The 16,768-nt window shown below is 30.0% G+C and overlaps 1 protein-coding gene across 3 annotated transcripts in view; it reads right to left on the bottom strand.

Moving 5' to 3' along the window:
- LOC107456072 (folliculin-interacting protein 2) overlaps positions 1-16,768 on the bottom strand; it is an 82,288-nt gene that overhangs the window by 17,023 nt on the left and 48,497 nt on the right. For all 3 annotated transcript variants that reach the window (XM_071178442.1, XM_043051026.2, XM_016073837.4), the window contains exons 2-5: positions 5,731-5,965; positions 3,880-3,980; positions 2,793-2,858; positions 138-226 (exon numbers count right to left, since the gene is read on the bottom strand). In XM_071178442.1, the coding sequence (XP_071034543.1) occupies positions 138-226; positions 2,793-2,858; positions 3,880-3,980; positions 5,731-5,965 (491 nt within the window). The remainder of the gene's footprint in view (positions 1-137; positions 227-2,792; positions 2,859-3,879; positions 3,981-5,730; positions 5,966-16,768) is intronic.

Genomic DNA, 16,768 nt, shown 5'->3' with positions numbered 1-16,768 from the left:
ATACAAAAAAGAAAGAACAATATCATTCAAGTTATATATAGTTAATCAAGTTTATAGTATAATTTGAAATAGTATAAATACAAATTGAAAAACATTCAGTTTTAGATAAAAGAAAAAAAAAAGATAAATAAACTTACCCAAATGAGTATCAGACTTATCAGTCGATTTGTTAATATTCACCTCAACTGATGTCGTCCAAGTTCCTGACTCTTCTGTTTCAGGTTCCCTATTCATTAGAAAGAAAAATAAATGAAATGGTAAAAAAAAAAATTTAAGAAATGTTTTTCTCTAAACGAAGTAAATTAGAATTTAAAATAGAAAAGGAGATTTTTTGACACATTGTTAGATAGATTTTTACATAAAGTCTTGAAACTGCAATATTTTAAAGAATTTGCGACTAAGTATAACATTTAATCAAAAAAATTTCCCTTTCCTTAATATCTTAAAGAAATTAAATTCTGATAAAATTCACAAAATGTTTAGTATGTCATTCTGATCAATTGGCAATATCATATTGCTTTTGATATATGCATTACATATTCTGTTTCGTGTTTTTTTTTCTTACTCAAGTCATATGATTGGCTGTTAATTGTTTTGAGACAGTCTGTTACAACAATTTTACAATTTTGAACATTAATTTGATTGAGTTTAGAACTATTTGGAGCAATAATGATTTCCCTGCAATCAGAACCGAGGTTTTTTTTCTCAATCCAACATAAATAAATAAAACCTGTCAAAAAAAAGCATCCCATAATATTTAAAAAAAAAATTTCAACAAAATTTTGGGACTATAGTCTGTTCAACGAGAACTGATAGTGGAAGTAAACATAAGGGTTGCTGTTTGATCGCCAACGTTTGCCACTTCAACGGTTTTTTCGCTGAATGGGCGATTTCGTTTGAATCGACAGAGCTTTCGCTTTTATAGAAAAACGAAAACGATATTCAGTTTTTGATACCCTAAAATTACATAAGAAAGTGCAAAATTAAAATATTTACATGAAAATACGTTTCTAATTGTTTAAGTAAACACATAATTTTATTTTGAGAATAGTTTTAATGCATTTTTTTTAAGTTTAAATTAAATTAGTTTTAATATATTTTGCTTAAATATCTATGCAGAACATAACTTTCATAGTTCGAATGTAAAAGTCGTATAGAATTGAAAGAATATGTTAAAAAAAATACTCTTTACTTTCATAATTGCAATTTTTTTTTAAAAATCTATTGAAAGTTAAATAATATTTAAAAAAGTTTTATGTTTCACCGATTGATTTAAAAATATATTTGAAGGAACTGCATTGATTTGTATTTTTAAACTGTTATCTTTATTTTTCTACAGGAAGTATATTTAAAGTGTAATTTTTCTAACAGGGAATAAAATATCGCTCTTTTAAAGTTTGTTAAATTAGAATCATCGTCTTCAGCTTTGAGAACTTTGTTTATTGTCGGAATTTCGTTACGGCGGAAAAAATCATGAACTTTTCTTCTTACAGCATTTTTGTCGAAATCGTCAATGTCATCCAAAAAAATTTTACGAGATTTAGTCCTCTTCGGTGAATCTAATACACTATCTCTTTTATATTCTTTAATGATTCTGAAAACAGAAGCTGTGCTAACTCCCGATGCAGAAACCGCATGATCAGCCACATCAATGATTGAAACATCTGGTTTTGAATGCACTTTTGTTTTATAAATGTTCAATATTATTTCCTTTTCAGCTTTACTTACGTAAGATTTCTTCTGCCGTTTTTTAGGAGGACTTAAATCCATCACTTTATTTTCTATATTGCTCATGAAACATCTGCAAAAATACACCACCTCGAAACTAACAACCCTCTTAGAAATAAGAGTTTTGACTAATAGGCGCTATTTGTCATTAATCCGGCGCCAAGCAGACAACGGTATTGCTCCAAACAGCACGCCGCTTTGTTTACTTTCACTATCAGTTCTCGTTGAACAGACTATAATTTTTAAATAACAATAAAAATATTGATAAAAATTTGAAAATTCTTTAAAAACTGTGCAGACTCGAAAATTATTTAAAGAATTTTTTTTCTGTATCTTATTTGATAAGTTATTGGGGAAAAAAAGAAGAAAAAAAAAAAGATTTGAATAACTTGAAAATGTAAAATTTACTAACGATTTTCCAATTAGCTTTTGTATGTACTTTTTTTTCCTTCAGCTCTAAATGATAAGGGTTTTCCACAAATCTTCCTTTGTATCGTAAAACAAAATTGAATAAATGATAATACCCTACAATGATATCTGGACAACAAATTGTGTATCAATAATTGTGATTGATATATGTTGTAATTATTTATGTAATGTAACTAATCAGAGCAATATAGGACATTTCCAAACCCTATGGAAAAGATCAGAGGAACTCATGTTGTTAACAAAAGACTCTATATTCAGATGGAATGAAACAAGATTCCAGGGCATCAAGACGAGCTGATGTGATAGGGGAAGGGAGAAGAATTTTGGCATTGTTGAAATTGAATTTATGTTTAAAAGTCTAACAATGTGCAGCAATAGATGATAGCATTCTTGATAACTGACATATTTATCACATTTTTTAAGTGTAAAATTAAAAGCAATTCTAGCGTCCAATATAGCTAACATTGCAAGGGCAATGTATATGAGCAGAGATTTTCAATGCAGATAATTTATTTAAATAACTAGAATTTAATTTTGTTAACAGTCCGGAAAATGACTTAAAAACTAAAACAGGATATCAGCAAATTTTATTCATTTATTATAATCAAAGATAAGTAATTAGCAAAAACACTTACGGTGTACGATATGGAGGTAAAGATGGGGCAGGAAACACAAGGCTCAGCATAACTTGGGAAGGTGACCTAAAAAAAAAATCATTATGAATAATCAGAAAAGAATGGAAAAATTTTAACTGCAAAAATTTCAACATTATTTTCAGTTAAGGAAATGTTAACATGAATAAATAGTTCTAGAATAGAATTCTTTCTTTTTAAGTAACAATAACAAAAAAAAAAAAATTCCTTCTTAAATTAATCTTTGAGTATCACAAATTTTACATGATTTGTTGAGTCTCAATTTACAACATGTTGTACAAATCTAGTATTTATATTAATACCACGAACAGCATGATCATTAGACACTTAAAAAAATAAGTTTACTATATGTAAGAGTTAAAAAAAACTTTTTTACAGCCTTTGCAATGGTGCTTATCCCTGATTTGATTAAAAATCTATGGTAGTTAACAAATGAAAGTAAAATAATTTAGAACATATATTAAGAGACTATTTTTTAAAAATAAAACCCCATTTATATTGTTTCAAGGATGATCATTTCTGGTAATAGTTAATAAAATAGTTTTAAAATAAATTAACCAACATTGTTTGCTTTTAAGAATTAAAATTTGAAAGAAAATTACGTCGAATATAAACCTCATAATAGAAGATAATGATGGCAAACAATAAAAATACAATTTAAAATCACAAATTTTCAAATACTTCCCTTTTTTTTTTTTACATCAGATTTGCAAAAGCATTGCCTAATAGAATGTAAGCACAAATTCAAAATATTTGAATATATTAAGCACAAGGGATGATTGTGGTTATGCTGCTCGAACAAAAATATGAAAAAAAAATGATAACATTTAATACAAGACAACAAAATTAAACAATGGTAATAACTAAGTATGACACAAAATCAAAATAGGATGAAGCAACCAAAAGAAAGGGGAACTTGTAAGTACTTGAATCAAACCTCCAAAGAGGAAATGGGGAAAAAATTATTTCTCTATAAATTAATACAGTAGTGTGCTTAAACTCATATACTTGGTACTAGTATAAATGAAACTAGATTTTCTAAGAAAGATATAGAAAAATAAAGATGTACCTGATTGCATGAACTTTCAACAATGTACCATGGTAGGAGATGGACACTGAACCAAAGATCATTTCTCTAAGAAGTGTTTCATCAGAACTTGGTTTTTTGGACTAAAATTTCAAAATAAAAAATTTTTATTAACATGTACAGGAAGAAAAATACATGAAATTGGAATGTAACAATTTTTTATTTATTGGTCATTATACAGGGTGCGTTCTGAAAGTAATGCGCATGATTTTGTTGTGACGCGACTATCGTTCGCAGCGCACTCAGATTGGTCTAAAAATGTGGTGGGGGGTTTGTCCTTCCAAATGAGCCTGGTCTCAGGTTGCTCCGAGCAGTAGGAGAGGTAGGACGTGTCTTTGCGAAAAGTCTTTTTTCGATCGAGTCACAGCGTGATGGAGTGTTCGCTGGAACAGCGGTACGCGATAAAGTTTTGTATGCGGTTTGGAAACAATGCGACGAAACTCATCACATGCTTCAATATGCCTTTAAGGTGAAATGCATTTTGAGATCTCAGTGTGAAAGGTGGCACAAGGCCTTCTAGGAGGATCGGGAGAAGGTCACCGACGAGCCTCGTTCTGGACGCCCAACAACAGCCCGAACCGATGAAAACGTCCAGCGTGTGCATGAAGTTTTGAAGTCAGACCGTCGGTTAAGCATTCAGGCAATCGCTAACACTTTGAACTTGTCAAAATGTGCGGTACATGGGATTGTGACGAAGGATATGCGAAAGGTCTGTGCGAAGCTTGTGCCGAAGGTGTTGACGGAGGAGCAAAAACCTGACCCAAAGTAAGGCCCCCTTGGTGCCCCAGCCTCCCTACAGCCCTGACATGGTGCCATGTGACTTTTTTGTTCCCCCAACTGAAAAAAGAGCTAAAGGGAAAGCACTGGGAGTCTGTGGAGAACATCCAAGCTCATGTTACAAGGTCCCTGAGAGGCATTCTTGACGAGGAGTCCAGGTGGACCAGAATCGTCTCCGCAAGTGTATTGATGCACAAGGGAACTATTTTGACGAATTTCAACTATTTGTACCCATAGGATCAATAAATCTATTTTCCCCAGAAAATGCGCATTACTTTCAGAATGCACCCTGTATGGTATCATGCAGCAATGCAAACAGGATTTTTCTAAGGTCAGCAATTGAGTAATATTACTTATATAAAATACAATGGGAAAAGTACGAGCTTATACAGTCCTTGAGAAAGATTTATTGAAGACGAAATGGATTAACAATAAAAGTAGGAAATATTTATTTATTTCTCAAATTCAGCTATTCTGCCAAAAGTTAAGCCACTTGAAAAAAAGCATCACAGCATGACTAAAAGATCTCATATACGGGGTGGTCATAAAAAAAAATTAAAAAAAACTACTCTGTATGGATTTCAAGCAGGTTATCCAAGACTAAGATTGTTGATATGCAATTATGATTGATATACAACTGTGCTCTCACGAGCCTGTGTTTACAGATAGCAAATTTTGAAATTTTCTAATAGCAACATTTATTTTTTCATCAAAGTTTCTTTGAAGATATTTTTAGCAAGGAAAGCGGCGACACTAAATAAACAGAGCAAAAAGCAGCATAAAAATCACTGTACTTTCTTCTTCCTTCTCATTGTTGCCCGAGTACATTCAGCAAACATGAATCACTAACAAATTGAAAACATAAAATACTGATTTCTTCATCCCTGTCTAGCTTCTCCATTTTCCAACGCTGTTCCAACTCCAATTTGGAATTTTATGCAGAGGATTACATTTTCAATAAAAAAAAAGATGGATGTAGATATTTTTGAGACCACTATTATTGTGAACAATCTAAAAAAAATAAGGTGCACACTAAAAAGGTAATGAGTAACTTACTTCATAAACATATTCCTTGCTATGGTCTTCATTCAATCTAAAAGATTTTTCAATGCTACTTTCCTGCCTCTGTCTGGCCTGAATGTTGAGGGGTGGCTTTCCATTTGGGGATGCTGTCGGATCTCTCTTGCGTACAGCCTTGGAATCAAATAGTAGTCTCCTCTCTTGTCCATTATGTTCTCGAAAAAGCAACACTCGAACTTGTTTTGTACTGTCAAAATCTGGTGGCTTGACTCTGTAGAATACAGAGAGAAAACACAATTTGTAATTTATATAGTAAAAGCATTTCTATCCGTAGAAATACATTAAAATATAGAATAAAACAATTAAGAACTGTAGAATAAAGAACTACAGAATAAAAAAGTTCAATTTTTATACAGTAACACTTAAAATCAAAAATAAGACATTGATATCAGCGTTTTTTTTTTATAAAAAAAAAATAGTAATAATAAAAATGAAAGCAGTAACTTTTAAATTTTTAAGCCAAGCTGTTAATAATAACTCCTTTTTTTTTAATGCTTTCCAGAATCACTACAATTTTTCTAAAAATATAAATTAATTCCCAAACTGGAAATTACGTTTTTAAAATATACAAATAAAAACACTACAAATATATTAAAAAAGGAATAATTTCAGACATTTTTTTTTACAAAGATTTAGAAACTTATACTTTTACCTATTTATAAATAAATAAAATCTTTTAATGAAATTAGGTCAAAATTGTAAAGAAAAACAAATACATGAGCCACACTTTCAAATTGCTCAAGAAAATATTTTTAGTGAAAAACACAATGCATTTCATGTATCAAATAAGATGTGTCTGTACATTGTGCAGCTATCTAAAAGGAATTCCAAAAGTTGTAAAGTACACATTAGTAAACAATACTAAAAAATACAAAGTTCATTTGTTAAGTTTAAAAAATTTGATGTAAAGTGAAATGTTCGAAACATTTTATGATCTATGTCACTTAAATTTTATTGAATGAAATAAATGTGCAATGCACTCCTGTATTGTCCTAAGCCCTTTCAATTTTCCTTCCAGTGAACAATGCGGAGAGATGGAACTGACTTAATTACACGAAAGCAGCTCTTAAAAGTTTAGTTTATGGTTTGGACCATTTTTTACAGGGTAAAAATCCATCATAAAATTTAAATTAAAAAAGTAATTAATTATAAAATTTTTTTAACATTAATACAAAGAGCATAAACTATAATTGGCAGCTAAATTTGCTTATAAATAATAACATAACTTCATTTTTAGTGTTATGATTTGGTTTATATGATTAAATATCAAATTTATTTTTAACTGTAGAAATTTTTAAATCTAAAAATAATTTTCTCTATGTATTAAATACTATATTTGCCATTTTGCTAATACTACTATTACATTTTACTAATACTATCTTGCCATTTTGTAAACCTAACCAAGTTAAGACATTTAACTTCAGTATGTTCATGAAATTCTTAAAAAAAAATAATCGTGAATCTTAAATAATATATATATTTGCAGTGTTGAAATTAAAATTAAAATTCGCTAATTCAAATTCAAAATAATCTAATCTAAAAGTTACTGCAAAGCAGAGAAATACAATATTTAAGCTAAATTAAGTATTGTCTGTCTTTTTTTTTTTTTTTTTATGTATATTACAGAATAAAAAGTTTAAAAACATTTCCAGAAAATTAGGGCTTTTTTATGTGTTGTAAGTAAACCAACTTTAAAACTTTTACACCAAAAACTATTTAAACGAATCTAGAGTAATTACAGAAAATGCAAATGGTACTAGATTTACCGAAGTTTTCTAAAAATTGTATCATTATGAGTAATTTCAGCAAAGGAACATTTAAGTTGAATGGAACACATTTAAATCCACTCTGTAGAAAAAAAAGAAAGAAAAAAAACTTGTTTTGCTCAATTTTAGCAGCAATGTTATTTTGTAAATAAATTGTTTAACTATATTTTTATTAAGTCCTTTTTATTTCCTAATAATTCATTCAATCTAACATCTTTTTTTTTTTTGATTGAAAAGAAAAACAAAACTTACAAACATGCTTTTCTTTATAATAAACATCCCCATGATTTAATCAAAGAACGTCTTGTAAATCACTGTCCTTGAAATAAAGTTCAAAAACACCGCAACCGGAAATTAACAATTTACTATAACAACTGACAGACAAGAAAAGCATTCCATTAACTCCAAAAAAAGAGTTAACTCCGTTGCATGCAAGTAACATTCTAACGTATTTTTCCAATTCTTCGTCCGTGAAACTTGGCGGGGAAAACGTGGATGAACAAACAGGGAAGTATAACTTGCTATCAACGTGATTAAATCATGCAATTTTCATAGTGGGGCAGGAAAGTGTAAACAAATAAACTAGCAGACATTACGATATTTAACGAGATGCGAAAAACGTCTACATTTTTTAATAGAAATATAACTTTTTTTTAATTTTGAAAAACTATTTAAATATTAAGCGGCAATTTGACTAAGTAAGTTAAAATTCTCATTTACAATGGAATATTAAAATTTGCAGTAAATTACTTTTTAAACAAATATATTAACGGACACTTCAAAACTACTAAAATGAAATAAATCAATTACAAGAAGAAAAATTAAGTAATAGTGTAAAAGTTTTTTTAAAAAATTGATAACGTGTTTAAAAACTAATTCCAACTGCACAAATACTATTCGATTAATTAAATTCAAATATTTATTTACAATGTAACATTAAATGATTAACTTTTGTTGTTTAGAAAAAAGAAAAAGAAATTTAACCAAAACGTCATAACTGCTAAACAATAAAAAGCTCGTTTAGAAAACGATGTCAGCCATCTTTTCATGTTTAAGTATATGTTAAGTAAAGTTAAAAATTGATAATCTTACCAAACTTAGTTTATTATCATGAAAAAAAATTTGCTTTCAATTATTATTATTAATTTTTTCTTTTTTAAAAAAAAAAAGGCCTGGCAAGAGACTTGCGACGGAAATTCAAAATCCATAATTTTTGCGCATGTTTCAAAGTCAATATTTAGTATTCAAATTTAATATAAGTATTCAAATTTAAATAAGTCCGATAACCACGTGAGGGGTTTCTTTACATTTTTTAGCAAATTCAAATTTAAAGCTATAGGAACTGAGAAGTTAAACATCAAAAGCTTAATATTAAAACAATCAGTAATTAATCCAATGATACTAAGCAATAAACAACTCGGCTATATATCAAGTTTTTCGCCTTGGATGAACGTATTATTTAACAGTCTTGATAACACATAGTCAAAACAAAAAACCGCCAACTTTTAGCACACACTAAGTCAAACAATTCATACTTAATTGCTAATTGAAAAATAGATAGAAAGTATAAGATTTTAAAAAATTGAAATTGTTAAGTATTTTTCAAAGTTTAGTTAAAAAGTACAGGTGATAAGAAATCTTAAAATAATAATAAAGAACGCAAATATATATACATCAAATACCCATATAAAAATTTGAAATCCTCAACTTTAATTGATATCATTATTGCTCATAAAATTGCGCCTTCTTGACTACTTGTTAACTATAAAACTTTTTCCTCCGAACTGCATTAAAAGTGGACATTTTACCGAAAAATGGATTTAAAAAAAAAAAGAACATTAATTAATCATAATTTAAAAAGCAAGTTGTGGCAAAAATGGTTCCCAAATGCTACAATTAAAATAAATATATTCTTTATTAATATGATATAAAATTTTCTCAATCAAATTTTTTACAATTAGAAAGCGATTTGCAATTTCCAGATGCTGATAAATACCGTAGCGAGTTTCAAGTAGTGTTAAAAATTTCGAAATAACCGAATATTACACCTAGAGAAATTATCGCTGAATTAATAGGTAAAGTTGATTCGATTTCAATAACGAATTTTGAGTGCCATTCGTTAGAGAGCGCTAGAGTTCTACAGTAACTTGCGACGCACCTACTATAGAATGGTTCAATAAATCACAACATGCTTTCTCAAAAGCATTAAAATACAGTTTGACCAGGATAACGTATTGCTGACTGTAAGGTAATAAGTTCGTTCCGACGAACGAGTTAAAACGAACTAGTGCCTTCTCTCTACCAGATCGAGAAATTACTATATATTATAAATAGAAAATTATATATAGAAAATACTATATATTATATATAGAAAATTATAGTATATGCTCTCCTTGAGCATATACTATAATTTTCTAAGACAGATGAGTTAGCAAGTCACAATTTAAATTATGGTATTTAAAAGCTCATTATTAGACCGGCTCCTGCAAAGACTGAGTTCTTAAAAGTACTACTCCAACAATTTCAGCACCTAATCGCAGAGCTAGCTCATTAACTCCTTTGATTTCTATTTCATTATAATTTTATCATAAAAACTTTTTCTTACTTGAAATTTTGAATAAAGATTTGAAAAATTCTGTATTAGAGAAAATTCTTCATCGCTGTACGTATATCAAATAAACCGTGAGTTGCATATTTACGACGTCATAAACATATTATATCGAACTCAATTAGCATGAAAACTATGGAAACAGTTCTTATACATTTTGAAGCAAAGGTGCGATCCGTATTTATTTATAATTTATCTACTTATTTATTTATAAAAACTTGAAATGTATGCAGTCTTTACCAGTGGCGTACGCAAGGGAGGGGTTTAGGGGTTTGAACACCCCCCTTGAGCTCAGACAAAATGGCAAAAATAAACATTTTAGTAGAAATTATGCGGGTATTATTTTTTAAGACTATATATTTTTATTTGCCTTATGCCTACCTTTTTATCTCACGGTATTTCTCAGAATACTGAAAAAAACATTTACTATAATAGGGTTGTACTTTTGAAACCAAATTCACGTGATACTGTTCTGCCAGTCGCGATAGTTTTCGAGACTGGCTGTCATTCGCGGGGTCTTTACGCGATGATTCTGGAATCTTAGACGTTCTGTCGTCTTTGAGACAATTCGAGAATTTTGGAGATGCGGTGAAAAATTATACAAAAGGGGGAACGGAGTACAATGTAAGTTTTTCTGTTGTACAGAAATGTAATACTTCCGTTGAAGAAAACGTTTCTAGCATAACAAAATCTGATGAATGTGAAAGTGGCCCTCAAAATGTTACTTCCCACACATATGACATTGGACTTTTTTCAGAAGATATTACATGCGAGAAGATATTTAACTATGTTCTTAAACTTAAAAAATCAAATCAAAATTTAACTAAACAATGCTGTCTAAATAAAAAGTCAAAACTCTCTAGACTCAAAACTCTTCAGAAAATTATGAACACCCCCCTTGAAAAAATTCTGCGTACGCCACTGGTCTTCACATTTATTTATGCATTTTGCACGTCTTATTTGACCAAGTGTGATGTCTGGTCCTGTATCACACAGTGACCCATCATAACGCTATCTGTTGGACCCGAGGTTAAAAAAACAAAAAAAAAAAAACACGAGAAATAGATTCAAATATGCAACATCGTGAACGAGAAGCCTGTCCCACTTAAAGTTACACGCAGAAGTGTTGAAATCTGTGTTGCAAATTTACAACATGAAATTATTTTTAAGCTGAAATTCCAGAATAAAGATTTTCTGTTCACCCTTCTCGTCGTGAATTCACGTTTTCAAATCTTTAGCCAACCACTGTATGACTTTTCTTTTTTTTTTTTAACTCTTTTTTGTGCAGTCAAATCGAGAACTTAATAGCACACGATTACATTCTATCGTTGATGTCCTGAATAGCAGCTGAGTAAATACATTCCACCGGTATTTTTCCATCTGCATAAATCTCATCTTCGTTAAAACTTACCAAGTCGGGAATAGAATGATGCATTCGATTATAAATTTTATAACTTACGGACAAAATTCAATTTTAATCTTCAAGATTGAGATAAAATCGACAAAAACGGTTGGATCATATTTAAGACATCATTAAAATATAGTTTTTTTTTTCTTTTTCTTTTGAATTTTTTTGAAAAAGAAAAGAAATTTAAGTAGTGATATGATTGCACAAAGTAAATTTAAATTAAAATCATAATTTACTACAATTAACATTATTTGTTGGTTATTATAAGATAAAAAAAGTGTATCTGCAGCAAAAGCAAATCATTAAATTAATAAAGTGTAAATAATGAAATGTTACTAGTTTAATAAATGAGTGTAATAAAATAGTGTAAATAGTTTATGTAATTAACCGTCGCAAATATTAGTTTTAAAAACTTAAATCTCTCATCTCTTCTATAGCGTATTCTAGATTTATGTTCGTGACAGAGTAATTAATATAGGATGATTTCAATAAAAATGACAACTCTACAAAGCAGGCTTATCTAATTATTTCAATGGAGAGAAATAACCTCCCCCCTGCAGAGTTTTATTTTGTCTTATAAGAATCTATTTCATATTAAGAAAGGCAGTTTTATATCTGACTTGCAGTTATATCAATGTTTAAATCCGTAACCTTTCAATTCTGAGTCGACCCCAGAAGACAAGAGGACTCTTGGAACAAAAATTGGAACAATCTCGCCCCCGTGGAGGATTTTTTGAGCGAAACTAACCCAAATTTGCGTTATATGATGAGAAAAAACGAAACCCTCTCATTATTAGCTCGACGAAAAAGGGACTAACTCACGATCCGTCTATCACAAGAAATATTTTTATAATCAGCAGTGACGCCAAGGCGAGCCGAGAGCACGGTAGGTACTGACCAGCATACCATTGGATAAATTAGCAGAGCCATCGTGGGTTTCCAAACGAAATTTATAAATGCGATCTTTCGAAATTTAAATTTCTGAGCCTTATCCAGAAATGGAACTAAAATTCTGATCCAATCACCTAATACTAAGCCCTATCAATATTATTTCCTCGTTGGTAATAGTCAATAAATGAATGTACATAAAAATTATAAACGTATGCAAATTATAAACTAAAGAATGCTAACTCTAATGCATAATTAATTTAAATCCACAAATTTATATACAATATTTTTTTTCAAACCTCATAAAAGAAATTATGTAGGTCATTTTTCAAAGAACACATTGTCAATCTATGAACAAGTCATCAAGTCATTATGACTGATAAGTGATGGTGATACAATAATGAAAGAAAGGCAGATCGAAAAAAGTAATCAACCTCCCCCTTAAACAGCTGTCTAACACGGTCAAAAAGAAGAAGAAAAAAATAGGAAAAAAAATTCTTATAAACATTAAACATATCCGCAAAAGATCTTTTTGACAACAAACAAACAAAGAACCGACTGTCAATAATCAAGCATGTCTTTTTAAAATCGTAGATTTTTGATAATGTATTTTTATTTCTCTTTCAGTGTGCTCTATTAATTATTTTTTTTTTAATAATTATCCTTCAAGCTTTTTTATTTTATTTAAAAAAAAAANAAAACCTAAAGACGCAAAAAAAAAAAAAAAAAAAAAAAACGTTAACGAAAGAAAGAGAGAGAAAAGCTAAAGACTACGCACTTCGGTGAGTTTTTCCTTTTCTAAATTGTCCCACTTAAATGAGAATTTTTCTTTCACAACTAATCTTTTTTTATTTACAGAAAAATGACCAAATAAACATTTTAATGAATAATTCAATTACCTGTCTGTTTTATTAAGACAGGTAGAAAGGAAAAAGAAAGTTTTTAAAAAAATATTTTAATCTTATTAAAATAATGGATTGGTAACAAATTATACATTACTATACTATTTAGTTTTTGCAATACTTAAATTTTAATTATCAATTAACTAACTTTTCTCAAAACTAACATTTTTTTTTCATTAACTTACTTAGTGGTAAAGGTTTCTTTTAATCAAAATATAATTGAATTTGGAAAACCATTCACATGAGCAAGCAAAATAAAATATTTTGAAATTAAGGAAGAAGAAAAAACGATTCATTTGAAAAAGTTTTTGAAACACGAAAAAAAATCGTTCTTCTGATATCAATAACAGTTTAAGTATTTTCATTCTGAGCTTAGTAATAAAACAGAGAAGAAAATTTTAAAATATTTTACGCTTTCGTTTGATCAATCGTTATTTTGGCAATAAGTAAAAAATATAAATATAAAAAAATGAAACAGGCTGATTAAATTTTGATCGAATATTATTTTATTATATTACTGACGTTGAACAATCGACCAAATTCTGGGTTTAAGACGATCATTGTTCAACTCTGTAGCCTTGTAATTTTGAATCTTATCCAGAAGACAAGGGAACTCCTAGCCCAGGTATAGGGACAAACAAGCCTTCGCGGAGAGTTTTCTGTATGGAAGTAACGAGCATTTGCGTTACACGGAGCGGAAGATCACGAAAACCTCCCACGGTTAGCCCGACAGCAAAGGGAATCAACTCACGATCTCTCAACCACTGGGAATATTTTACGTCAGCACTGTGGTGAGTGTCAGGCAGAAGCAGAATTCGTAGCAACCAGACACAGCTGGGATTCGAATCTGGATGACCTCATTGAGAGGCGTGCGCTTTATCCCCTGAGCCACCGCAACTCTGTTCGAATTTTAGGAATTTTACAAGTTGCAACATGGTTCAAAGAGAAGGAGAAGGCTAACTTAGAGTCGAATCAATTACTAATAATAACTGAACGTCTCATTTGACGAATCGATCAATTATACAAAGATAAATTATAATCTAATTAAATAAAAAAAAAATTCATTTAGTAGTGTTACTACTTATTACTCGAGAATTTTTGTTTTGATAGTTAGTTAGAAATTTTTGACACAGGACCCTAAATTAGGCTTCGAAATTGAAATGTTATAATATTCAAAACTTAGATTGAATTGAAAAATTCAATTTAAAGAATTCCAAAAAGTGGACTTAAACGATTTCACAAGTTTAGCATTCAAATAATCAACTTAGAAATTGTTTTATCTAAACAAATTTAGCTTTTTTTAATTTTAAGATTGCACCGAGAAAAAAAAGAGCAAAGTAAATATGTTTCAAAAAACATATTTTTTCCCTCCAATCAAGAACATCCAAGATTGTGATAAACACATAATTAGTTAAGAAGAAAACTAATACCATATACGTTTTTAACTGCATAAACTTGGCTAATTTCACCGTAAGGAATAGACGGGTTCATTTTTTTAAGGTCATGAGCCACCACTATTGAAATTGAACTTTATAAAGTACTAATTTATAAAGTACTAATTTATAATGTCTGTTTAAAGCCAGACAGGACAACAGGTTTCATGAATTTTTAAAGAAGCTAAATTTCGCCTAACAATGCCCATGCCTGTTTCCTCGAAGCACGGGTGTGGCGACTTGACCACATATCGGCAAACTCTCTTTTTAGGCAAAGATGGAGCCTACGCCCCGTCCCGAAATAAGAAGGTCTGCCCAGTTAAGGATCTTGACCTCAGATCACTAAAAACATACGTGTGAATTTGATACGAAAACCAAATTGGTGCAAGAAGAGGAAGAAACAAAAAAAAAAAAATCGGCCCTTTAATACGGTCGAGTGCCATTGAAGAAGAGATCGGCGTTCAATGCAGATCAAGTCAACAATGGCGCATTCCTAAAATTCTTCACGCCTCCATGAGAATTACAAAGAATTATATTTATCGTTATCACTTTAATACCAGACTTTTACAAGAACTCGTCTGGATCGGGTAAAAAGAAGAAGATTGAATGAGGTTTTAAATAGGATCCGTAACAGTTTTTGGATGAAGCCGAAATGATGTCTTGTTTTTTTTTCTTTTCGATGTCTTATTCATTGTTTAAATTGGGGTGAACGCCTGAGTTAGACATCAGTTAAATATAATAAATAAGCAATATGAAAGAAAGTTAACGAGTTCTGTAACGATAAATTATTTGCTAAAAATTATTTATTTAAACTTAAAAAAAAGAAAATATGATTCAATCTGTGATTGGATTGAGGTGTGTGGCTGAGTAATTCCGGAGAAAGTCATCAATTGATCCAAAAGCAGAATTATTTCGAACAATTTTAAAGAATTTTAATCGCGATCATTTAACTAATTGCAAATATTCTGCTGGTATGAACAAAAATAAAAAGGAACTTATAAATCAAATTATGTACAAATGCCTCATTAATGAAAGAAAAATTTTTAAAGAGCAGTATAAGAAGTAAAATATTCTCAATGGGAGACGAATCACGGGTTAGAGTACCCTTGCCGTCAGGCTAGACGTGGAAGGTTTTCGTGGTTTTCTTCTCTGTGCAACGCAAATGCTAATTAGTTCCATCCGCCTATCACTGAGGATATTTTACGTCCACACTGTGGTCAGCACTGCAAACCGGGTCAACTCAATAGGATCCCCTGAACCACCAGGGGGTCTTCTTGTCTTCTGGGTGGGGTTTAGAATTAAAATGCTATGGAGTTAAACATTAATAATCGTTATCTCTGAATTGGGTCGACTGTTCAATGCCAACAAGCAAACAAAAATCAATAAATAAAAAATTATTAATGAAAAGCAGATTATAAAATTAACACAGCAGAATTTCTAAAATAATGAGAGAATCTGTACAAATAACTGCTGAAACATCTCATGGATTTACTATGAAATTGATCAAACTTGGCCGGTAATCAAAACATGAGCGATTTGATATTCGTAGGTCGTAATAAAATATCGAAATATCAAAATTTTAAAAACTATGTAAAAATTCATGCGTTTAACTGTTAGAAAAGTGATTAAAAAGAGTTGTTAATTCACGACTATATAGACACTAATGGACATGTGCCAAAAAGTTATTTATTCGAAATTCACGTGCCTTTATGATATCGTATTAAAAATATCAAACCATAGCAGTAATATAAATTGACGATGAAAATACAGTTCAACAAAAGTGATTACTCAAATGCGAAATTTTCGTGTCGTAATAATCTCGTATTTAAAAAAAAAATTGAATAAAAAAACGCACTTGGCTCGATTTTATCTTAGCAAAATAATAATAATAAAACGCAGTAATTATTAGTAAAATAATAATACAGTTTCAAATTTGGAGGGGGGGGAACTAGGGACGAGAGGCGCAAAAATTTTTATTGGCTACCAACATTTTTTCGAATTCATGGAGC

This window comes from Parasteatoda tepidariorum, chromosome 3 (genome assembly GCF_043381705.1).
Source record: "Parasteatoda tepidariorum isolate YZ-2023 chromosome 3, CAS_Ptep_4.0, whole genome shotgun sequence".
Taxonomy (NCBI): domain Eukaryota; kingdom Metazoa; phylum Arthropoda; class Arachnida; order Araneae; family Theridiidae; genus Parasteatoda; species Parasteatoda tepidariorum.
This window is presented reverse-complemented; position numbering and strand designations above follow the sequence as displayed.